Source organism: Asterias amurensis, chromosome 14 (genome assembly GCF_032118995.1).
Source record: "Asterias amurensis chromosome 14, ASM3211899v1".
Lineage (NCBI taxonomy): Eukaryota > Metazoa > Echinodermata > Asteroidea > Forcipulatida > Asteriidae > Asterias > Asterias amurensis.
The window spans coordinates 208,144-232,782 of NC_092661.1; the positions used below are offsets into that span (position 1 = coordinate 208,144).

The 24,639-nt window shown below is 36.7% G+C and overlaps 2 protein-coding genes across 3 annotated transcripts; both read right to left on the reverse strand.

Annotated features, from left to right (window-relative positions):
* Positions 1–36: 36 nt before the first annotated feature.
* On the reverse strand, positions 37–16,592 carry LOC139947194 (mitogen-activated protein kinase kinase kinase 7-like). Of its 2 annotated transcripts, XM_071945060.1 has the most exons (17): positions 16,352–16,589; positions 13,535–13,645; positions 12,701–12,954; positions 12,119–12,243; positions 11,370–11,498; positions 10,231–10,288; positions 9,805–9,877; positions 9,006–9,054; positions 8,366–8,487; positions 7,937–8,087; positions 5,165–5,503; positions 4,587–4,700; positions 4,053–4,114; positions 3,413–3,472; positions 2,910–2,965; positions 2,043–2,136; positions 192–1,685 (listed from the first exon to the last, which is right to left on the reverse strand). In XM_071945060.1, exons 1-17 carry the CDS (start codon positions 16,418–16,420, stop codon positions 1,587–1,589), a joined length of 1,965 nt encoding a protein of 654 aa, XP_071801161.1. In that variant the 5' UTR covers positions 16,421–16,589; the 3' UTR covers positions 192–1,586. The 2 variants fall into 2 exon arrangements, with proteins under 2 accessions (XP_071801162.1, XP_071801161.1); XM_071945061.1 differs by lacking the exon at positions 5,165–5,503 and having other exon boundaries at positions 37–1,685; positions 16,352–16,592.
* Positions 16,593–17,135: 543 nt separating this feature from the next.
* LOC139947435 (histone-binding protein RBBP4) lies at positions 17,136–24,403 on the reverse strand. The gene is made up of 11 exons (XM_071945339.1): positions 24,248–24,403; positions 23,216–23,369; positions 22,736–22,786; positions 22,281–22,375; positions 21,701–21,874; positions 21,306–21,421; positions 20,596–20,756; positions 19,940–20,066; positions 19,424–19,578; positions 18,707–18,875; positions 17,136–18,234 (listed from the first exon to the last, which is right to left on the reverse strand). Exons 1-11 carry the CDS (start codon positions 24,264–24,266, stop codon positions 18,163–18,165), a joined length of 1,293 nt encoding a protein of 430 aa, XP_071801440.1. The 5' UTR covers positions 24,267–24,403; the 3' UTR covers positions 17,136–18,162.
* Between the last annotated feature and the right edge of the window lie 236 nt (positions 24,404–24,639).

The following is a 24,639-nucleotide window of genomic DNA, read 5'->3' on the forward strand; positions in this document are numbered from 1 at the left end:
GGGGGGGCACCTCTCGGACGGAAGGTCGATCCCCTAAAGCCTTTAAAGTGATTCCCAGAACACAATGCAGACATTGGGGGTACACCATGCCACGTATCGAACACCAATTAAAATGGCGTTATACATGTAGGTTCCTATCAAATCTAAAAATTAGCAATGTAAGATTCGTTTATAGTATCGGCTATTTCAGAACAACGAGAAATAAATGTCTATGAAGAAGCTTTCAGTCTATTTATCGAAACTTATTTAACGTCAATTGTGTTTTTGGTACTAAGATAGTTCAATGGTGGTATTGTGATAAGTTAAAGACCAACAAGTTTCTAATGATTTTGAAGACGGGGTTGCACATGGTTATTACTATTCAATTAGTGTACCAATAATGTATTTACAATAATGTTGGTGTTAAATAAAGTGACAAGGCATGGGAAAATAAGGCGAACTGGTTTGCCTAGATACAACTCAGAGGAAGGACCAAGTATTGTGAGCATTACTTCATAAGCCAACACTGGATGCATCAGAGTGATATGCGATATGAATTGAACGACTTGGGCTAATGTCTTTATTGGTACAGTGTTTAGAAAACAAAACCGATTGATTTACAATGACACAAGTACAAACTAAGTACTAACAACATTTTATGTTATTGTGTTTATTTATTTCTTCAATATACAACAGTTTCATGTCAGCTAATTTCAAGTCTTAATTAAACAAGAAAATAAATGTAACAATAAAACTCCAACGCATTGGTATATCATGATAAGCCTCAAGTATTATTGTTGAAAATTTAAACTGTTTGTGTTCCATGTTTAAAACTTCAAGGTTGGGATAACTTTCTTTTATTCATGCATAAGTATTGTGGGAAAGAAATGTCCTATTATTTAACTATAAAATTAACAAAATTGAGAGAGAAAGAGGAAATTTTTACCTCATTCTTAAATTCTGTAAAACTTTGATCAGTTTAAAAAGATAGCCGTCTTAAAAAAAAACAATTATTTTAAAAGATAATAGCCCTAATTTATAACCGATTAAAAAACATAAAAGTTTACACTAAAAGTAAGATTTTCTTAAAGGCAGTGGACACTATTGGTAATTACTCAAAATAATTATTAGCATAAAACCTTTCTTAATGACAAGTAATGGGGAGAGGTCGGTGGTATAAAACATTGTGAGAAACAGCTCCCTCTGAAGTGCCATAGTTTTGGAGAAAGAAGTAATTTTCCACGAATTTAATTTTGAGACCTCAAGTTTAGAACTTGAGGTCTTGAAATCAACCATCTAAACGCACACAACTTCGTGTGACAAGGGTGTTTTTACCAATTACCAATAGTGTGCACTGCCTTTAAATACAAAGCATTTTCTGAGATTTCTTTCAGCAATCGCAGATAAAGAATACTTCACGCCCATGTTAAGTGTCACATGAGCAGTTATAGATGCACACCAACTCTTAACATGAGTGGACATGGGCTGACCATGAGATGACCAATGGGTGGACCACTGGCTGACCACTGGCTGACCATGTGAACACCAGCAGCAGTATTTGAAGTCAGACAAAGAGTTGTTTGGAGCTGATCTCAATCATCAATTGGTTACAACTTTCTACCAAGTAACTTCTGTTTGCGTTGAACTTGGGCTCTGATTATATCAAGTTGAGATCTTAGATTCTTGTGGACTTCCATCAGTGTCTCCTGAAAACAACAAGAACAAAGTCCTTTATACATTGCACATGTATAGCGCCCAATCCATCAAAAAAACAATGCTTCATGGCGCTTACAGAGTAACATTTAAAAAAAAACTTTAAACACAAAGTAATTATCAGAACAAACACAAAGCAGCTATCACAAACGTGCGCTACTGGGCTAAATCAATCACAAGACCCATTAAACCCTGGGTGGAAAGAAGCAGTTATAGTTCAGTGCCTCTGCTCAGGAACACAAAGTGTAAAGACCAGGACTCGAACCCACACTCTGCTGAACAGAAGCACCTGAGCTTGAGTTTGGTGCTCTCATCGACTCGGCCACAACACCCTACGACACTCTACTTACCTTTTCTCGTTGTAACTCATTATGCTCATCAATCATTCTCAAACTATCTTGCTGATCCTTCCAATCTTGATCTAACTCATCCGCTAACTCTTTCCTGTTCACAAAATCAACATTTATTTATTATTAAGTTGGTTTATTTAACTACTGCACTGGCAGCCAAGCAGGCCGAAAAGTCCTTTTTACAAATAACAATAATTCATAGAAGTGAAAATATAGAAGTGAAAATATATATATATATAAATATACAAATAATTAAAAGAAAAAAAAACCACTAACTTAAAAAAAAGGAAAAAAAAAGGTCTCTGAAAAGACATAATCCCACCAATTGTTGTTTAAGACAATAGAACCACAAAAGAAAATACAAAAAGCTTGAACCGACAAAGACAAGCTACATGTCTGTAGTTACTAAAAGAGACTCTCTCACTCCATTATAAAGACAAGTCATGTTAATTGTACATGATACCATGAGTTGTAGAAAGAGTCAATCTATTAACATCTTTTAGCTGTTAATAAACAATTCTGTGTAGATTGGTTTAGTGTTAATAGCAATAATAATTATACAAGAGTCTTATATAGTAATAACAATAATAACAACAGACATTTATAGTGCACCTATATGAATATACAATACATGTACTCTACTGCACATTACAAGAAACACAAAAAATGCAGAGAAAAAGAAATACAAATATAGAATATGCAAATGGCTATCAAATGGCTTTACAAAAGTATACAAATCAGCAATAACATAATACATATATAGAAAACTCATCAAATCTTACAACAGATATGCAATACAAATACCAATAAAATATAGAGATTTAAAAAGTGTCGACAAAAACAAACAAGTTAAGAACAAATCCTTACTTTCTTTGATGAAAGAGAGCCATTTCTGTCTGTATTCTAACCAGCTCCTGGGCAGCCTGCAATAGTAAAGTACAAAGCAATAAATAGCAACATATTTCTAATAACAGCAATATATTTGTGAGCATTTTTGACTAATTTCTACATTCTAAAAATTGCCACCAAGACAAAATGACTAAACTTTAACATATTTAAGACTTCCTAGAATAAAAAATATTAAAAACAAGGAGGAAAAGAAAGTACATTTTTAGCACTAAAGATTTTCAATGGCTTCATTCTTGGGTCAAATGAAAACCCAAACCCTAGTCATGGATAGTTTGAGTAACTCGTTCTCACTCGAGCTGCGTCCCTAACTCGAGAAAAGACTAGTCTTAACTCTTTGTAATCCACACCAGAACAAGACAGGATAGAAAAGGAAAAGCTTTAGTCCGTCTGCTGTGCACTGTGCACCTGACTGATGATGAGGATGATGATGATGATGATGATGATGATGATAAAGCTCTTACCTGTCGGTGTGTAGCAAAGATTTCCATTGACTCTCTGGAATTAGGGTTAGGCTCAAGAGGCTGCAAAAACAAATCATTTATAAATCACATTACACTGTAAAACAATAAAGACAGTGAGAGGATTATTATTGAGGCAAAGTAATGGATGACACTTCATGCGTGGTTCCACAAATCAAATGAGAAATACTTATATGTGTGGTATTTATAAGGCTGTGTCTAAAACGACGACTTCGGCTACAGCTAGGACTAGATCGTGCACGTCTGCCTTGAACCACCGCTAGTGACTGGAAAGTCACAAAAAATGTAAAAATATGCCATGATGTTTCCGTGAAACACCACAAACGGTAAATGAAAACGTGTATATTCACAAATCTTGTCTCCAATGATTCAACTTTACAAGCAGGCAAGAGCGCAGTCTGGCGGTACCACACCTTCTGTACAAAGAGATCTAATCCTGCTCGTTAATCGGCCATCCAGCTGGAGGTCCCCTATCTTTTTCCACTGGTCAGACAGGGGCATTGTCAGAGTATTCTTTTGTTACTCTGCGGTTTTGCGGGTCGTTCGAGCTCCTTCTCATCCTTCCTCCATGTTCAGACACAGCCTAATAATATTGATGAGATTTTTAGAGTTAAATGATTACCCTTAGATGATGGTCCAGTGTCATATATGCCATAGGAATAACAGTCTCTTCCTCAAAGGTACCTGTATAACAAAAACCATAAGATTCTGAACATGTAAGCGTCTTAAGTCAGATTAATCATGTAATCACTGATGCATTCACCCATCTCAGTCAGGCGCTCCTAAGTAGCACCGAGCCAAATAGATTAGGAGCGGCTCTAGGTCGACCCTTAACATGACATTTACATACATGTAGTTCGGCTCATGACAAGCTCAACGTCTGAAACCAAGGCGCTCCAGAGTTGTTCCGAAAGACTGCACCAGTCGATCTTTCAACTTCTAGCAATTCCAGTCACTCCTAACTGTTTCAGACGTCAAACTTTTCATGTGCTTAAATATCTGTTGCTCATTACCAAGTTAGTTTTTATGCTTATATATATTTTGAGTAATTACTAAGCACCTAAAACAGACATTTTAATATTGAGTGAATTATATGAAGTTGCAGAAAGTATAAAGCAAAATAAAAGAACTGAAAAGGTTATTAGCAAGTCCTCACCAGAGTGTTTAGGTTCCATTGAGACACTACGGACAGGTCTTTCTCCTTTACCAAACTGCTGTGTAGTAAGATAAGATGTGTGTCTCTGTGTATCATCGCTAACCTGAGGCAAGACTAAAGCAGATACAGGCCAAGTCAAAATCAAATTGACCGAGATTGGTGATGTTTTTCAAAATAAACAAATGACTCTCATAAGTTCAGTTAAGCATTATTAATTTAACAGGCACTCTCCCCTGCTGATTGGAATAAAAACAATGAAAGAGATTGATCATTCTTAAGAGGAGTTTGGTCTATTTTAATAAAGGTATCATTTTGCAAGCTGTCCACAGACTACTCAACAAAACAAATGCAAACTATAATTAACGCCCTGCCCTTCAATCAAGCATTAACATTCCATGGACAGCTACAAACCCGAGTGCTTTCAATAAAGTAGGAATATTTTCTCTTAGAAATTGTCAATTTGTTTTATTTGTTATTCAGCAGGAAACAATGCTTGTTAAATATATGCTTTACTTGGGTTTTGAGTGTCACTTGTTTTGTTGTTTTTAAATCATAAATCTCGGTCAATTTTGACTCACCCTGTACACTATGACCCAACCCAGTCAATGAAGACCTCTCATCAGAACTAAGGAACGTACCATCATCAGAGTTAGATCGTTGCTTCATATTCATGGGATCAAACTCATACAAGTCATATGGGGCTGTTTGTGAATGAGGAAGGTGACTGGAATGTGGGCGTTGAAGTGGGCTAACTCTGGGTACAGCATATGCTGAGACAGTAGAAGATGAAGGCGAGGTGTGGGTGGTTGGGGTTGAAGGCACAGATTGAATAATGGGTACTGGGTTTGGGATATCTAAGAAGGAATCGATCTTGCCATGGGAATTAGAACGGCGATGAGTGTAAGTAACGGAAGACTCTGCAAAGAAACACAGGCAAAATAACAATCTTAGCATGCATGTAGTAATTTCAAAGTAAAATGATCATGCGGTTAATGCAATTTGAAATTAAGTGTCAGTGCAACAAAGGTTAATCTCCTAAATACCAATTACACTAGATTTACATGCATTCTTTAGTGTACGTGTCAGTTTGAAAGTGTCACAAGCCCTTTGGATTCAGCTTCAAGCTCCATCCTATATAGATCTCGTCTGAAGCCCTGAACACGTACGCAAAGCAACCGCAATTGTCAACACAACTGCTGGGACAAGCTAACCTGAGCCGAACCAAGGGTCAAAGCTGTGGTTTCAAAAAGGGACATAATGTTGTTTCTCCCGTAACAATCACCTGGATGTACACAAAACCAAGAAAATTACTTTTTTGTTAGGAGTGTTTCGGCGAGCTATAGTGCTATTTCAGATGTGACATTGTTGAACCGACATGACAAATCATCATTCCCAATTCTGGTTTATTTCATGCATTACTAACAAAACAGCTAGGATTTGAATCTGACGTTCACGGCAAGTATACTTCAATGTATTGTACTTTTCTTGTTATCATCGTGAAGATACATAAATGGTTTGGTGAATAGTTCCTTCATTCCAATAAACATGCCATCCATACAACAAACACTTATCATGCTGACCCAGGAACTACTTGTATTTCCGTTCACAATTTCTTATTACAAGAGGGTCAAATGAAATCAGAAAATAATGCTGTAGGACAATTGTCTTGTCCCCACTCTAACCTCTTAATCTAGTCAGAACTTGGTTATTTGGATCATATCATTTCTTTAGGCTAAAGTCTTTTATACAAAATGAACAAAGCTGTGCATTACTTGGTTTGTGTATCAGACTTGTCACAAAGAAATGACCCTAAAAGTACATGCACATGACATAGAGTAATTTATTTATAAGAACTAGCGGGCATACAAAACCATTTATTCGACAATTAGCGCCAATTACACGATGAATGGTCAACGAGAGGAAATGCTCAGAGTTAGATGCTGGAGGAAAACCCCAATTGGGGAAACCCACGCAATCAGGGACTGAAAACCCAATCCACATGCAAGGCTTTGGTCTGAGGGGGGGATAGGTAAAAGGCAGGGCTAGAAACCACTTTGGTGCCCTTTGCAAAGTCCTAGAAGAAGTACCCCTCACCTGAGGAAAATTGCTGTGCCCCTTAAAAAAACCATTCAAGGCTTGAACATACATGCAACTTGTGGTCAATATGAGATTCAGAGGTAACCTAGTAAAGTAAGAGTGTGGGTATCTAACTATTGTCAAGTGAGACTCAATGGGTAAGAGTCTAATTAGAACTATAGTGACTTCTCAAAACACCTGTCAAATAATAATAATTGTAAATGTAATTGTGCCATGATACACTTATATCAAGTAGAAACAAGGATACTACCTGGTAAGGTTTGTGGCCATACAAACCCATGTATTAGAGGATTAGGCGGAGCTAGGGTGTTATAAAGGAGTAAAATATACAGAAGTTTGAGCTTTAAAAACGTTGTGTTGAATAATCAAAGATGCTATTTCCTTAAAGGCAGTGGACACCATTGATAATTACTCAAAATAATGATTAGCATAAAACCTTACTTGGTAACAAGTAATGGGGAGAGATTGATATTATAAATTATTATGAGAAACTGCTCCCTCTGACATTGAATTTGATTTCGAGACCTCAGATTTAGAAGTTTGTTATTTTATGCATATGTTGAGATACACCAAGTGAGAAGACTGGTCTTTGACAATTACCAATAGTGTCCACTGTCTTTAAATTCCATTGATTCTTATCATTATATTTGAAAAACTCAAACAAAACAAAAGAACAGTAAACATTATTCTTAAGTAAAGCAGCAAAGGTAAGAATATTTTACTTTAAATTGTTTATGGATTGCAAGAAACAGCATATGTTATAAATAAAGAGAAGTCACAAATTAAATGCTTCTTAAACAAAAAGAATTTTGTTTAAAAAAGAAAATTGCTTGTGATTTGGGTTTGAAAATTAAAAACACTGACATTAATATATAAACAATGTTATCAATATATTAGTTTTGTTTGATTGTATTTTCAAATCATTAAGCATGGAGGTGGGTGGAAGGGGGTTTGATGGAGTTTGGAAATTTTAAATGTGAAGGTGCCTCAACATTAATATTACGTGTTTTTGTTTTGATGACAGATGGTTCTGCGATGGTATGTAGTTTCAGCCAAACGTTGTCGTTTTCAGTACTACTGTCGTAGAAATTGAGGGACGACCGTCCTCAAAGCCGACGCATGCGCAGATGACGCCAAATGTCATCATTACCGTCGCAGAACCATCTCATTGTAAACAAAAAATCCCTGTTATAGGGTGTACCTCAGACAAAGTTTTGTGAGAACAATGTATGTATTGTTTTAAAGCAACTTACTTGACTGTTTCTCCTCCCACTGGTCTTCTTGTTTGTTGAAGCCAAGAACTTCAGCGGATCGTCTCTTTTTGTCATACTCTGGGTCTCTCTTTCTTGATGAGCTGTCAAGTCTTAGTCTTTGTGTAGTGATGACATTAGATGGTGGTGTATACTAATGAATGATGAGAATGTAGTCAATCATGTATTACAACCAAGCAATAGACTAGTACTCCATCAAACAATGACATCTACTAAGCTCTCTGGAACGTTCCGACAGATCACATTTAACAAAATCTAACACCTTCCAATTGTGATTTAGCCTTCGAGAAAGACGTAAGGACACAGGTGTCACAACTGGGACTCCAACCCACACTCTGCTGATCAGAAACACCAAAGTTTGACCTCGGTGCTCTTAACCGCTAGGCCATGATACGCCACAAAGTTACTAACCTCTTGTTCTTGTTGCGCTACTTCTGTCCTGTCTGGAGCTTTAATGACTGTATTTCCTGTTCTTGAGTATGTAGAATGACTTGAAGAATAACAGGAGTCTTGAGTCTGTAGTCCACCCTCAACTGTTATCAAAAAGGTGAAGTTGCTTTTACAAATACCAATAGTCTTACATTAAAAGTAGATTGTAAAAAGCCAACAGAAGAAAACTTGGGAAACATGTCTACTAGAGAGAAGTAATAACCACAACAAATACAAAACACCTTCCATTAACCCTTCGAGTGCCGCCAACGTTCTGAATATTGTTCCGCAGGCCACCAAATGTTCCCTTACAATCTGACACTTGACCATCTAAAACGTCTACTGACAACCCCAAGACCTTTGCCATTCTAGAGCAGTGTCATACCAACTAGACCACCGAAATTGATCGGTAGCTAGAGGCAGTAGGGTGAAACCAAAATTAACAGCTATTATCGTTGAATGGTTGGTTGCCCTAAAATGGTTTGACGGTTCTATTTTAAATGAGTGCTTCAGTGGATTTACAAAACCAACTGAAGAAATCTAGAGAGAACAAACAACAACAAACAACAACAACAAACACAAAATGAAAGAGACTGAAAACAAACAGACTACACTTACTCACCTTCCTCTGTAGTTTCATATCGCAATGGCTGCTCATGGCCGTCAAAGTACTGTTTAAAATAAAGGAATTCAACAAAATAGTCAAAAACAAAAGAGTCAAAACATTCAAATAGTCAAACACTTCAATGAGATGATATAATCGAGATTGCAAATCTACCACCGTACAGTGACAGAATTGTAGGCAAAACTATAAGATTTATTTGGCTATAAAGGCCGAGTTATAGTCGGTCGCGCGATGGTCGGGCGTCGGAAATCTTGACGCGCGATCATAAAAAGACAAGGTTTTTAGGCCTCAGTCTTAGGATTGCGCACAAGATTTCCGTCACGCGACCATCGCGCGACCGACTATAAACCGGCCTTAAGGCTACTAGTGACAATATTGAAGCCTCATCAATGAGCACACAGTGTGACCAGCATTTTGTAGTTTAGATCAGGTGGATGTGTGCGGTGTCTCTGGGTGACAGGCTGTCAAGTGAGGAGCTGAGGAGGAGAGTCGGAGTGGAGGGAATCGGCACTGTATTGAGGAGGCACAGGCTGAGGTGGTTCGGTCATGTGGAGAGAAAGGAGGATGCCAACTGGGTCAAGAGGTGTACCAACGTAATTGTGGGTGGACCGCGCAAGACATGGCAGAGCTCCGTGTCATATGACATGGAACTGCTTAGAGTCAATGCAAGGGACATGACGGACAGAGCCAAGTGGAGGAGAGCTGTGGGAGAAAGCAGGCCAATCCAAGAACAGACTGGACAACGGCCTTAAAACCAACATGTTGACGATGAGTGCTGATTAAACTGAAACCCTACCTTCATGAGATTAGACATGACACCAACTACTTCAGCCATTGCAGGTCTCTGAGGTGGCTCTTTAGCCCAGCACCTAAATGGAACAATTGGCAAACATTGAAAACAGTCACAGGCCTGATACTTCACGGAAGCAAAGAAGGTGACTGCCTCTATGCCCAGGTCCTCTGGTCATTGCCTAATAATGCTCCAGTAGAAACTTACAATGTTCTATATAAGGTGCCCGCTACCAATAATAAAATAGCCTTGGTGCCCTTGCCCTTTGCAGTCACTTTTATTTCAGAGTTAAATCTCTTTCAGTATCGCAACAAACTTCTTTTGAAACACACACTTTTTTGAATCACCAGTCACTGGTTTACAGAGTTTTTTAGGTCACCTTATTTTTCCAGTTTAATAAAATCCTGAATTAATGTTGCAACTATTATTTACCTTGTCATAAGTTTCTCCAGTGGTTTAGGAATTGAACGAATCATAGGTGGTCTGGTTCCTAATGGATAGAAAAAGATATTATTATTAAAATAATAATAATAATAAGAGGAGAAAAATTATAACGCACCAGTGTCTGTCAAGTGTTGATGCTCATATGGCGCTGAACAGAAAACAAAAATAGCAATTTAACAATAACATTTAGCACAGCATACAAACAACTATCAATACAAAAACAATAACTGACACTAAACTAAGCCAAACTAGATTCTTAGAAAATACAATCAAAAAATATTATAGAAGTATTAAAATCACTGTGCACACATGAACAAAGAAACCTACATGAAAAGCATAAATATTCAAAAAGTTGCACATATAAAAATATGAAAATATAAAAATACAATACACATAATCATATTAAAAATTGACTGAGACAAAAGATAAACCGCAAAATAAGAATGACAAGAATATAGCGCATCTGCATCCCATATCCAACAAGGCCGATGATATGAGACACAAGATATGCAAGGTCGGATACGGGATGTATACGCACTATACTTTCCTGTATTCCATGTTAGCATTTGTGATATTAAAGTTATCTTCAAATCAACTTGACTTACAGCTTGAAATAGTGAAATAAATAGAGTTAGAGTAGTGCAATATGCAGTTTGTGAATATCTTGGCTAGTATTCTTTGTAATATAATAATAAGAACACTTGTACCGCACCGGTATTCGTCAAGTTTTTACGCTCATCAGCTCATGGCACGGAACAGAATACAAATAATAGCAATATAACAATAGAACAATAATAATAGCAACATATTGAAATTAAAACATAAAACATAAACAATATCTGAAAATAAGCCAAACTTCTGTTCTGGAAGAGATGGGTTTTGAAATCACTGAGGGCTGATAGGCTATGTATTCTGAGTGGGAGCTGATTCCAAAAGTAAGGGCCAGCATGAGAAATGGATCTATCCCACCAAAGACTGCGAGCTAGGGGGACAACTAATAATGAAGGATCAGATGAATCATTAGATTGTAGGTGAGAAATCAAAGAGAATCAAGGACTACTAAATACATACATGTACCTTCATGTACTGCCCACATAATACGTCAACAAGGACTACTAAATACATACCTTCATGTACTGCCCACATAATACGGAATGCAGGACCACCAATCTCATCAAATGGCTTCCTTCTAGAGATCACTTCCCATAGGATGATTCCCCAGCTAAATACATCACACTTCTCACTGTAGTTACTCCCTGTAGCAAACCAAAAATCAACTCAAATCTCAATATTCCTTTAGAGGGATTACATTTCAATAGAAGAGCATCATCATTTAATAGTATGTTTCGGGGATAAAAAATATTAATGTGGGTTTTACCCTTACCATGTATATACCGATGTGTGTTAGCACTGTATATTAAGTACTTCCTTGAGCTTTTGTAAACAACACAGGCAATTAGGATTCGAACTGCCTCTAGCTACCGGGCAATCTCAGTGGTCTAGTTGGTCCGACACTGCTCTAGAAATGCAAGGGTCGTGGGCGCTAATCCCACCCGAGTAAAATGCCTATGATTTTTTTTCTGAGTATACAGTGCTAACACACATCAGAGTTAATGGGTATTATTCTCTTTTCCTAGTATGGGGTGCTCGGCAAAGTAAAACAAATTAAAGATCTCCCCCCCAAAAAAAAAAATAAAAAATAAAAAAAAAAATCACAGAATGGGAAAGCTAAATTAAACCATTAATTAATTTTGTCTTGAGATACTGGGCCCAATTTCATAAAGTTGTTAAGCAGAAAATACTGATAAGCAAAATGTCCATTAGACTAACACAGCTCTTTTTATTATTCTCTAACTGACAATAATAACAAATTTACCTTCAAATACTTCTGGTGCCATCCAAGCAGCACTTCCCTTATTGTTTGTCATATGGGTCTGAATATCACACGCTGTTCCAAAATCACATATCTTCAGCACTGTACCTCCAGCCATTAGTAAAAGACTGTTAAGAAATAGGACAAGTAGTACAGCAAAATCAAAGATGGCTGAATAACATTCACATGGGTGGCTTACCATCAGTTCTAAATCCTTAGACATCTGCCGACGATTTCACAAAACTCTTCCTAACTTAAGACTAACCTTAGGACTTAGGACGAGTCCCAACCCTGCACTGTAATCATGCAGACCTTAAGATAAATCCAAAGTTAGGACGAGTTACTCGTCCTAACTCAAGATAAGACGAGTCCTAACTCTTTGTGCAATCGACCCCTGGGCAGATATTGCAGATAAAACCACCAAAAGGTAGTACAGACAGCGTAAACAAACTACAGATCACAATGTTACACAAATAATGTTAAAAACTTGCCCAAACAAGAGTAAAAAAAATCAAGGCAAGAGGAGAGCTAAAAAACACAGCCACCATGATGAAGAGCGCCCTCAGCTGTCTTGTTCAAACTTACTTTGCTGGCTTGAGATCTCTGTGAATAAGTGCCCTTGGAGTCATAGAGTGTAGATATGCAACTCCTTTAGCACATTGGAACGCCCAACTCATTGCATTAGCTGCTGTGTAGATAGCTTTAGGTGGTCCTCCATGCAGGATGTTATATAATGACCCACCCTCAGCATACTCCATGACTAGACATACAGGGTGTCTAGTGCAAGCGCCATACAGAGTCACAATGTTCGGATGATACACACGAGATAGCTGTCGTACCTGAGCAAAACAAAACATTCCATCTTGGACTTACATGTATGATTGTTTTGTGTTAATTTGTCTTTTATTACATCATACAATATTTAACTTCTTGTACAACATTCAGCTTAAAACAACAAATCGTTTTGTAAAAGATCAGTATCTGCACTGTTTGTGACCCAAGATATAATAAATGAAATACATTTTAATATTAATATTATAATTATTTATTTGGCCGTTTCAGAAAGAACAGAAACAATACTTGCAAACAAAAGTTTAGCTACAGGGGAAAAAAATAAAATTAACATGTTTTACAGAACTACCTGTAGGCCTACAGGCTAAATAGCAATTAAAGCACTGGACTAGTCCTGAATGAAGATGACCGACAGGTTTTGATACAAAAAGGAACATGTGAAGACAAAAAGAGAGATGAGGGTAGATTGGGTATTAAGGATAGAAAATAGGGTGGGAGAGTGAACAGCAGGGAATTAGGGACAGAGACAACCCAATTCAAGCTGGCTTTGATTAAAAACATGAGTGTACTTAAACACTGTGACCCTGTAAATGCAATAATGCTTGATTGAAAAAGAGTCTGTGTTACCTCAACCCTAAATGCCTTGATTTCCTCTTCGGATTCGATCATCTTGACAGCAACATACTTTCCTCTCCATTTGACTTTACTGACGACACCAAATGCACCTTTACCAACAACCTGTAAAGTCAGCATTACACATAATCAACCCTGAAACACAAACTTTCATAAACTAATAAATACCTTCCTTGGATACCTTGCTCTCTTCTTATCAGTGGAACACTGGCTGTGTGGTGTACTCCTAGAACTAAGAGGTTTGTTCCGCTATTGTCTCATAGCAGAACAAACTTCATAAATGTACGTAGTTCTAGGAGTAATGTGTGGGATTTGTTAAAATGTAATAAAGACCTGTCACCGTCTCCTTTAACCTGTATTGGTCCTAGTAAAATAGTAAGCATAGGGCTTACTGTTTTGTAAAAAAAATCTGTACATACTGTGCTTGTTGGGCGAGGAACTTGACTCAACTGCGTGAATTTTTGCAATTTTGGCAAGGACAGATCTTATGATGGGGGATTGTGCTGTCCTCATTTGGTTGGAAGTGTTCAACTTCAATAACTTAAAGGCAGTGGACACTATTGGTAATTGTCAAAGACTAGCCTTCACAGTTGGTGTATCTCAACATATGCATAAAAATTAAAATAACAAACCTGTGAAAATTTGAGCTCAATCGGTCATCGAACTTGCGAGATAATAATGAAAGAAAAAACACAATTAACACACGATGTTGTATGCGTTTAGATGGTTGATTTCGAGACCTCAAGTTCTAAATCTGAGGTCTCGAAATCAAATTCGTGGAAAATTACTTCTTTCTCGAAAACTATGACACTTCAGAGCCTTTAGTTAGAGGGAGCCGTTTCTCCCAATGTTTTATACCATCAACCTCTCCCCATTACTCGTCACCAAGAAAGGTTTTATGCCAATAATTATTTTGAGTAATTACCAATAGTGTCCACTGCCTTTAAATAAGAAACAACAAATCTTTGTTGATGTTCAATGGTTGGTTTTAACTTTTACAATTGACCTCAGATCACTAGCTCCCATCATGATAATATTAATATTAATCATGTTACAATTAGTTTGATGATATAAAATGGCGGCCAGATAGACCCAGAAAGTCAAGACACTGGCTGTCTGTCACGTCACTCGTCATTGTTGTGATTTTGATTGTATTAGGCTGTTTCAGTCAAATTTAATGCAGGTGATTTTTTCTCTGACAAGATGTGGTCTGTTAAGGTGTATTCTTAGAAGTAAAAATCAATTTAAAATTTTGAAATCGGATGTTTGGTTGCAGAGATATACCGTTTTAAATGAGCGTGGATCGTGAAAAAAACGTACCCGTGTTCAAGTTCAATTCTTATGTTTTTCTTCATATCGGCCACGGCCAAGTTTAATGCACAGCCTATGGCAATAGAGGGCGCACACTAGGCGAGCGCCCTCTATCAATGAGGAGGTTTACAAACTGTGCTTTGAGGCGCTAGTTTGATTTTTTATGAACGGCAAAAAGTGATTTTTGTGAATCAAACTGAGGAGCGGCATCATGGGGGAAATTGTTTATTATAAAAATTAAATATGTGTTAAGTTTTGCAGGTGTTTGTGTGAATATTCTTTATTAATTATGTCAACAAATAGCATTATTAAATTAACCAGAATGGAATAAAATTAAAGAGTTTATGACTGGTGTTTTCTTTAATTTAAGATCAGTTGATCCTTTGATTTAAAATTGTAGCATTAACACAGTAAAAATTTAGATCAATCTTTAAAAAACTTGAGGATGAAGGCATTGGTATACATTGATTATTTTTGTTATATTTACAAAGACAATTTCTAAAAACCAATATACAATCAATTTGTTCGTTCAACTTTCGTTTCAATTAGTATAGGCCTTTAAAAGTATATAACAATACTAGTTTCTTTTGACTCAAGATGAGCAGTCTGTTATTATCAATTCAGAACGTAGGAATTATCAAAGAAACAAGATCGGGCAGCTTTCCAGCTTTCTATTATTAGAGCCCCGGCCTATCAAACTTATTGTAACACACGCCCTCTTGTGGTGGCACATCACGGAAACACGAAGATGTACGAGTACGACGTACATGTATAATCGTGCGTATTTAGGACAACTTTGCAAGAAATGGTCTAACAAAACCTTTCGGCGGGAGAAGAAAACATAATCAAATTACACCAAATTTTCACAAGTTAAACTTAAATGTATGGGAATTAGCACTGACAAAGTCGCATTCAATTTTGATGATTGTCTCTGGAAGAAATCTTGATTCAAAAAATGGAAAACGCCGACAAAAATAGGTTTTTATAGTAAAAGCTATGCGACTAGCTGTACGATGTGCGGAATTTTATCGGCTACACGATGATGTAATCGTTATCTCATTTTGTGTAAACATGTGCTCCCGCATCGCAAAAAACCGTCTTCGGGCTTCTTCGGCGCTTTCCGAAGATTTCCGAAATCCGTTGTCCACGGGGTTCAAAGTTGACGTCATGCACAAACGAATGGGCGCTGCACGCCAGGCCAAGCCTCTGTTTTTTGTCGTTGCTCTCTTTTTTTTACAATATCTCCGAAACTATTCATCCGATTTCAAATATTTTTAAAATGTAAGCACGAGGAGAGAATGCTGCTGCCTGCTGTTAAGTCTCATAGTTGTGAGTTGTACAAAATGTGAGTTATGATTTAATATATTTCGTTCTTTTTTTTCGGGGCTGTGTGTGTGTGTGTTTTGGTACACGTAAAATCAACTTGATGAAACTGCCTAATTGTATTGTAAAACTGACGATAGTTCATGAGTTTGTGAGTGAAAACAAAGACTCACTCACCCCTTCAAACTTCAGCTCTTTATACTCTATCTCCTCAGCAAAGCTCACTTGATGCTGTAATTTCGCCATCTCTGAGATTGTTTACAGCCATTTATTTACAAAGAGTTTCATGTTCGATAACTTTACTCCACTACATTATGACTTCCTCCTGATGACACAGTGCACACGCATTCATGACAGTGTTATGAATAGTAACTCGTCCCATGACTGGCTCGTCCTTCCGAACAAAGCATTTTATTACCGACTCGACCGGACCAGCTCTGCGAATTTCCCTATACGCCCACACAAGCACGAGGTCGTCCTGTGTCTGTTAATGGTCTGTTATCAGCGCTGCAATAGGACGACTTGGCCCGTCATACAGATATTTTGCAGAAGGCAGTCAAGCTGGTTAAATCATACCGTAGGAGGGCGTGCTGTAGCAATTTACAACTGACGTCTTGGGCCAAGTTGTGTGGAAACTGCTGGATTTTGTTTTCCATTTTGACCCAAATTTGATAAAACTACTGGACTTAATAACGCTTGTGATTTTTAACACAAATTAATTGAGAATTATAACAGCTGGACTTACCCCTTGTGTTTTTTCAACTAATGGCCAAAATCTGGGTCGAAGAGTGACCCACATTGGGATTAGCATTCTCGTTTAGGATTTGTCAATGAGCCAACAACTAAAGTTGGGCTTTGATTTGTTAATATTATTTTTAAAAAAATACCTGCCCCATCAAAAAAAAAAAAAAAAAACATCTCTAATAATGACATACATGAAGGTCACACAAGAAATTTGACATTAAAGTTTTTATATCAAAGAACAGTTTACATGGTTTCTTTGTTCCGGTTTATTTCTCTGTCAATATTTAACATTCTAACCTTCTCAAGAAACAGTTCCTTCTACAAGAAACCATGAACATAAAGGTACTCACTGCCTACAATGGATTCTCATAGCAAAGTGCCAGGTACAGTCAACTTTTGTACCGTGTTTTTTCTATTTTCATCGACTGAGCTGAGAAACTATAAATGAGGGCATTTTTGCTGAAACATTGCATGACTGTACCCTGTCCAGTAATTTTAAAATTTACATGAATGGACTTAGAAAAGAAAAACAAAACCTGTAATCTTCTGTCAAAATGGCAACACAACATGATATATAAAAAACACATAATTTACTCAAGTTACTCTCATGACTTGATACTGACTTGGTGCGGAATCGGTCAAGTCTATAATAGATGCAAACGAATAGTTAATGGTCTGACATTTTGACCTTGGCAGAATCTTTCCCTCATTCTCCAAAACACCTCCTTCACCAAGATGTTTGGACTTTGATAAGATTGGTACATGTATGCCTTATAAGTTATGTTTAGTGTGTTTGGTTTGTTCAAAATCCTACAAAATTCAACAACTTCCTGCAGAGGATTTTGGAGAATTTGAATCGTTCATGAATTGCTCTGCAGAATGTTTTGACCACCAACCAGATTGGTTAGGTTGTTCATAAAATAATATCATAGAGTGTTTGGCAATTACATGTACACAGTACTTCTGAGCAGTCATTAATAACTTATTGTTACACCGATGAAATAACTTACTAAAAACTGAGTTTAAGAGTTTTACAGAAATAGTTATTTCACCTAACATTAAAGTTTTGTAGTAAAAGTTTTCTTCACTCTGTTTCAAATGTCATTAACTTAAGAAAGAAACAGGTAGCGTGTTTTACACAAATAGGTCAATGTTTTCTAATATTTTTTGGTTGTTAAGTTCTTCCCTCAAACACAAATGGAACATTCAGGAAGACATCACATGTCCCCTGGAGGCATAGTAGTTTATTGTGAGGTGGGTGGTTCCAATTCAGTAGCAGGGGTGTCTGGCTCTTCATCATTGTAGATGTTTTCAGCCTGTATACAAAGTAAGCACAAACAACATTGTCACTATTATAATAAGAAAATTAGAATAAGAAAGCTTCAAACCAGAAAACAATAACTAGTTAAAATGTTCAAATCAGTAACCATTTCAAAAGTTTAGACTAGTACCAATTCAATAGTTTAAACCAATAACCAGCTTAAAGGTTCAAAGTCAAACCAGTAACAATTTTTCAAATGAATCTCGTTCAGTCATTTGTTCTAAATGGACAAAGCTTAAACTCATTCAATACAGTCTGATATTGTTGTACTCATGTAGGACTTCCAGTGGTATGAAAAACACCACATTTTACACCAAGCAAAATAGAACGCTTGAACAAACTAAGTGTGTCACAAGTAGAAAAGATAGATTTTTAAGTGATCTTAAGTGGACAACAAAGCAAAACAACAACACAAATTATTGACATTTTAGCACAAGCAAAATAAAAATGTGAAAAGAGTAGCTTACCATTTGCCAGACTTGCATAATATTATCCTCTGATACTGAGCAGATAACCCAAGGCTCGTTGGGGTTCCAGGAGAAGTCTGAGATCTTAGCCGTGTGTCCTCCATGAATAAACAACAATTCTCCGGGACCATCTTCAGCATCTTCTATAGTCTGCTCCTCACCAATTTTACTGCATCAAGAGAAATAAAGTGAATATCCTGTCATTTATGAAAATAGAATTCACAAGGCATGCATTGTACCAACCAGCTAGTTGGTGTCACTTTGATCTTAAGATGTGTATTAATCTTAATTGTTAAGCAAAGTCACAATACAAATTACTTACAACTCATCTTGAAATTAATCTTATTGAAATTAAAATGATTTTAAAATAATTTTTAATCAGCAACCTTAAGCTTGACATCAATATGACAAAAAATTCATGCGCCACTCGGTCCCTAGGTAGGTAGCTATAAAGAGCATTGAGAAGCTACTGTTGAATGGGAATGGTGACTGTCAAAGTGTACATTTAACTTTGTATTTATTATTAATTACTCGTGAGTCACTTCGAAGTAAATCTTACCCTTTGAACTAAGTGGAGCAACCTTATTTGCATAAAACCCAAAATAGTTCAAACTCCCAAGTGAATAAGATCCCCATGGACTTCTGGGGACTTCCTTAGAATTTATAAATTTTATTTCTACTACCGGTAATAAATAGGTTTATTCTTTAGTCTCTTACCTGAGATCCCATACATTGAGTCTTCTGTCTGTTCCACTTGACGCTAAGATTGTCTCGTTATGAGGTGACCACTGAACCTGGAAGATCTCGTCCCGATGAGATTCAAACGAGTGTAGCTTGAGTTTCAAATTACGGAGATCCCACAATGCAACAGTCTAGATAACAAGAACGAACATGAAGAGAGAAACAGAATTAAGAACACAATTCAGGTCTGGGATAAACACAAAATAGAAAATGAACACACTACAAAAATATATCACTAATTAAAACAAACCCTGACAACACATTAAGAAAGAAAGACTAGTCTGCAATATACTACATTCATGAATTAATCAGTTAATAAGGGAGTATAGATGATCATATCCAGATCTCATTCACTTACAAAAGTTCAGACTCTTGGAAAACCTTACCGATTTTTGCAAAGGGCAAATTTTTTGTATTTTTTGCCCTCTATTTACAGGTCTTTGTGCTTGTAAACATGCAGGTGTTTTTCTGAAACAATGTTTGATTTCTTACCTTATCAGCGGATCCAGTGGCTAGGATAAATTCACTGTATGGATTGAATGAGAGGCAGTTAACCTCAGCTGTATGAGCCTCTACCGCATGGCTTGCCTTTGATGTATTATTCACTCTGGTATCCCAGCTGAAACAAAGATGAACAAAGACTTTTATTGTTGGAAACTTTGTTTATTCTTTTAGTTGATTCAACATAATTCTTGATTTTACAATCCAATGTATTCCCGACACTGTCCTTTAAAAAAAAACTACATCAATGCATGTAGTCAAAAGGAGTAACTGCACGCAAATAATCAACCCCCAAAAAAGAAAAAATATGATACGATCATAATTTTTCAAGCCTGCGATTCCAACCATAGTCCAACATTAGTTTCCAAAACAGTTTTAAAACGACTTATGACAAAGCCCTTTAAATATTGTGGTCTTTTTTATGTTAAAGGCCGCACAAATTGCCCAAACAGAGACAATAAAGTTTTATTGTACTGTCTTGTTTTGGATAAGTTAATTCTGGAATTCTTCTTGCAGCAGTAAGTTTTTAAAATGTTTATTCAGAAATTTGTTGGGCCTTTAGCAAAGAAAAAGAAGTGTCAAGCCTGGGGATATTACTCACAAACAATCTCTGATTAATATTAGTTTGAATTTGATTTGCTACTCACATCATAAGTTTCTGATCATCTGCTACTGAACCGAATAGACTCTCATGAAGAAGATGCCAGGAAACATCTTCAACGACCGCTGAGTGTCCGGTGAAGATTGTCTTAGCATCAACCACTCGATTCTCCTCAGGATTCTTATTGATATCCCACAAACAAATGGTCTGAGAAATGAAAACAAATAAACAATCAAATCTCAAAAGTACTCAGCATATCTTGAAGGAAGATTGTTTCAAGGTAAACAGAATTATCAACAATTAGGAATTTATAAAAGAGCAAACAAGAGCTACATCAGGAGAAACTGAATTGTTGACATAAAAAGTTCTGCGGCTGAGAGGATAAGAGCACCAGAGAGAGCTCTGATGTTTCTGTCCTGCAGAATGTGGGTTTGAGTCCCGGTGTTGACACTGTAGATCCTTAATCACTAATGTTGTGTCCTTCAGATTTCACATAAAGCCGTAGGTACTGTGTGTTGTGAAAAGAACCCAGTGAACTTATTGCTAAGAGAAGGGTCTTGCAATAGTGTTTCTGGATTGATTGGTTGTTTATTGTGCCACAGCTCTGCGTAAACTATTACATAGGTCTTGTACACCAAAAACATAGCTCCACATTACCTTTAATTAATTACTATTCTTAAACATCAACAAGTCTAGATTCTTATCCGACCACTTGGCAATCACTCATAGTTTAAGGAAGGTAACCAGTCTACTCACATGATCATCTGATGCACTGAGGAGGTTTCCACCGAGGTTTGGATTCCACGATAATCCATAGCCTTCTTTCTGATGTCCTCTCAGTCTCAAATCAGGCTGACATTCACCGCTTGGATCTAAGTCAATAAAAATTGCACAAATAAAAGTTGTACAAAGTTTGATTGAACCTTTGAGAAAGACTCTGGTTTGTAAGACATTAGAATGGCAAAGGTTATTGGTTTGAATCTCACCCAAGTAATATGCCTGTGATGTTTCTCACCGAACTCTAGAAAGTTAAGTATACAGTGCTAACACACATCGGTGTAAAGGTCAATCTAAGTAATAAGCTATATCTTCTGAATCAGAGATGTCTTTGCCTAAATGTCAAGAGAAATGATGAAGATTCCACGACTTACCTGGTTTTGAAGGATGTTTTGTGTAGTCAAAGACCAATACATCACTTGATGGTGTCTTGGTTGCGATAATGGTAGCGTTCTGTGGCATATAACGAGCTCTGTTTACCTCACCTTCATGATTGATTTTAATTTCAATCTCAATTTTTCCGCTGACTGAACCAAAACCACCAAACTCTACAAATATTAACAAATAAATAAATCTTATTAAGAGTTTGAATGGTAAATGGCTGACTGAATCATTCTTATAATAAATCACAAGATTAAGTGACTGGGTACATTTCAAATGACTCTGGGTTGAACAATAAAATTGACAGGAGCAAGACTTGAACAAAAGACCTCCGGATTAACAAACTGCGCTCTACCAACTAAGCTATCTAGCCCTTTATGTTGGCAGTCTCTCTGTTTTTTTCAATATGTCTGGAGGTGCCAGTCAGAAGCCACACACCCATATTTGTGGATCAACCTGGGAAGCGGCAGCCAGGGGATCACCCTAAAAGGAGGATGCAACTTTTTATTTAAGATAAGATAATCTGGATATCAAGTCTTCACACTGTTCATGCATTAGTGTTGAGATTCTTACCTCCCTTTTCACTGTCATAATGAGACGCATCAAACTGTGCATCATCGTTAGGAAGTTGAACACTAGCAATGACAAGATGGTTCTGCTCATCAGATCTAAAACAAACAAAATAAAAAAATTGACACATAGATGTAAAAATGATAAATAATATTAACAACAATAAACTAAAATGAATGTACAGAGTGCCTTTAATGGAAAAATCAAGGTCTGTGTACTCCGGTACTGTAAGAGATGAATAAATCTCAGACCTTGTCAGTTTGGTTTGGCCAAGGTTAAGAACATCAGAATTAAAATGTATACAAGAAGGTTTCCTTAAATTGTATCAACACTGTTTTTGTTTTCTCAATCCACAAAGAAATCAGCTTCAAACTAAACAGTATGTAAGGTTTGTATTAACTATTTTTATACATCCATTATATTTTTAAATAGTAAAACAAACACTTGATGAGACTTACGTGTGTGTTCCGAGTACCAACCGATGGATGGAGTAATCTTTGCCTTCAGGTCTGCACGATAAAAAGAACAATAAAAGAAGAATATTCCAACAATTGCCCTCTCACATTCTTAGTAAAATGTTCGGATATGTTTTAATTATACACTAAAAAGATAGACAATGTAATGAAAGATTTAACTACAGGGTCAAAACCGCAGGATATAAACTATATAGAAAGGTTTGCGGTAACACCATGTAATGACTATCTCTAATGAGTTGGGGTGGTTCTGAAAAGAACCGTTGGTTTCAACTCAACGTTTCGATATAAACTATTTTTTGTAAATTAATGTTTAAAAAAAATAGTTTAAGGCCTGAAGTTTTAACCAATCAACAAAAAGCTGAATAATGTTTTCAATTGTGTTCGTCATCTTTACTCAACATTCTGCAACCCTCCCCTTCCCTTCACCCAATCGTTTGACCTTTGACCTTTGTCAGAGCTTACCTTGTGACATCTGGCAACCATTGTGATGTAAGACTGGGCCATTCTAGAGCATGGGTCATTACGAGGTCGTACAGGAATGGTGTGTTTTTCTTCCATATTTTATATTCTTCATTAATGACACGCTCTTCGACAGCATCATCAAAAGGTTCTGGAACTGTAAATAACAAACAAAATATTTATTTTATATATACAGTACAGTGGAAATTCACCATTTAAAAACGTCATTTAAGCAACAGCGTTTGTTCAAGCAAGTTTTACATTATTTGAACACTTTTCCGTTCCAGAGTTTACAGAACATACTACTATTTATTAATGCGCATAAATACAAAAACATAAATGCTCATGGCACATACAGAGCAAACATGATAAACATAACAAACGCGACATACACAAATTGATTTTTTTTACTGAAAAATGTTATAGACGAGGACAATTATTTTTGTGTTGTATTTTTTTCTAACAAAATGGCCTTGTTTTGTTTTGTCACAATAAAGTGAATTGATAAAACAGAAAAACATTACCCTCGCCTCTGTCTAGTGTCTGTTCTCTAGCCAGAGAAAAGAGGCTTATTAGGAAGGTTAATGTATTATATTAGTTATCCAATGTTACATGGAAATAAATCCTCACTAGATTTCCATATCCTGCCACCAGCATTTTGTTTTTTTAGGCATGTTAGGCCCCCTACTCATATTTTATTTGTTATTTTGAGATTAAGATTTTGCTATCGCTGGTAATATTCATTCAAGCGAGTAAAAAAGCAAGGCTGGATACGAGAAATTTTTCCCTACAACCCTACACTACAGTTCATAATAATATAAATCTCGACTTCTGACTCTTCATTAAAAATATCAACTATCAATCAACATCGAACTCATCTAACGTCCGGATATTGGACAAATTATTTACTTTGTCAGTTTCTTATTCTTGGCAAGTTCTCCAATCTACGCAAACTTATGCTAAACGGTAAAACATTTACATATTATTTCACCATTATTTATCAGTTTACATGTAAGAATCATTTTACATCCTTACCTTGCTCTTTATCTGCCATTTTGTGGATTTATTTGGAATATTACCACACGTCGAACTGGATATATCGCACTATCAACACACACGTTTCCGCGCCAAATCTAACGCCGTTGTTCGAGTGTGTCACACATTGCTTAGATGGTAACCAAGCTCATCGGTTTATTTGCGTTTGAGTTAACAAAGTACCAGTGGAAACGTAAAGAAAGTCAAGAGAGGGCGCTTAACCAGTTGTCTGTGATGTGCATCTCGAAGGAAAGCCACAGACATGCCGGGGGGGGGGGGGCTACACATACCCATGCACATACCGACCCACAATTTGGGCGTTATTGGTATTTTGGGAATTTCGAGCAAAAATTGTGTTTTAGAAGCAGCTCGACGAAAATAATAGTGTCCCA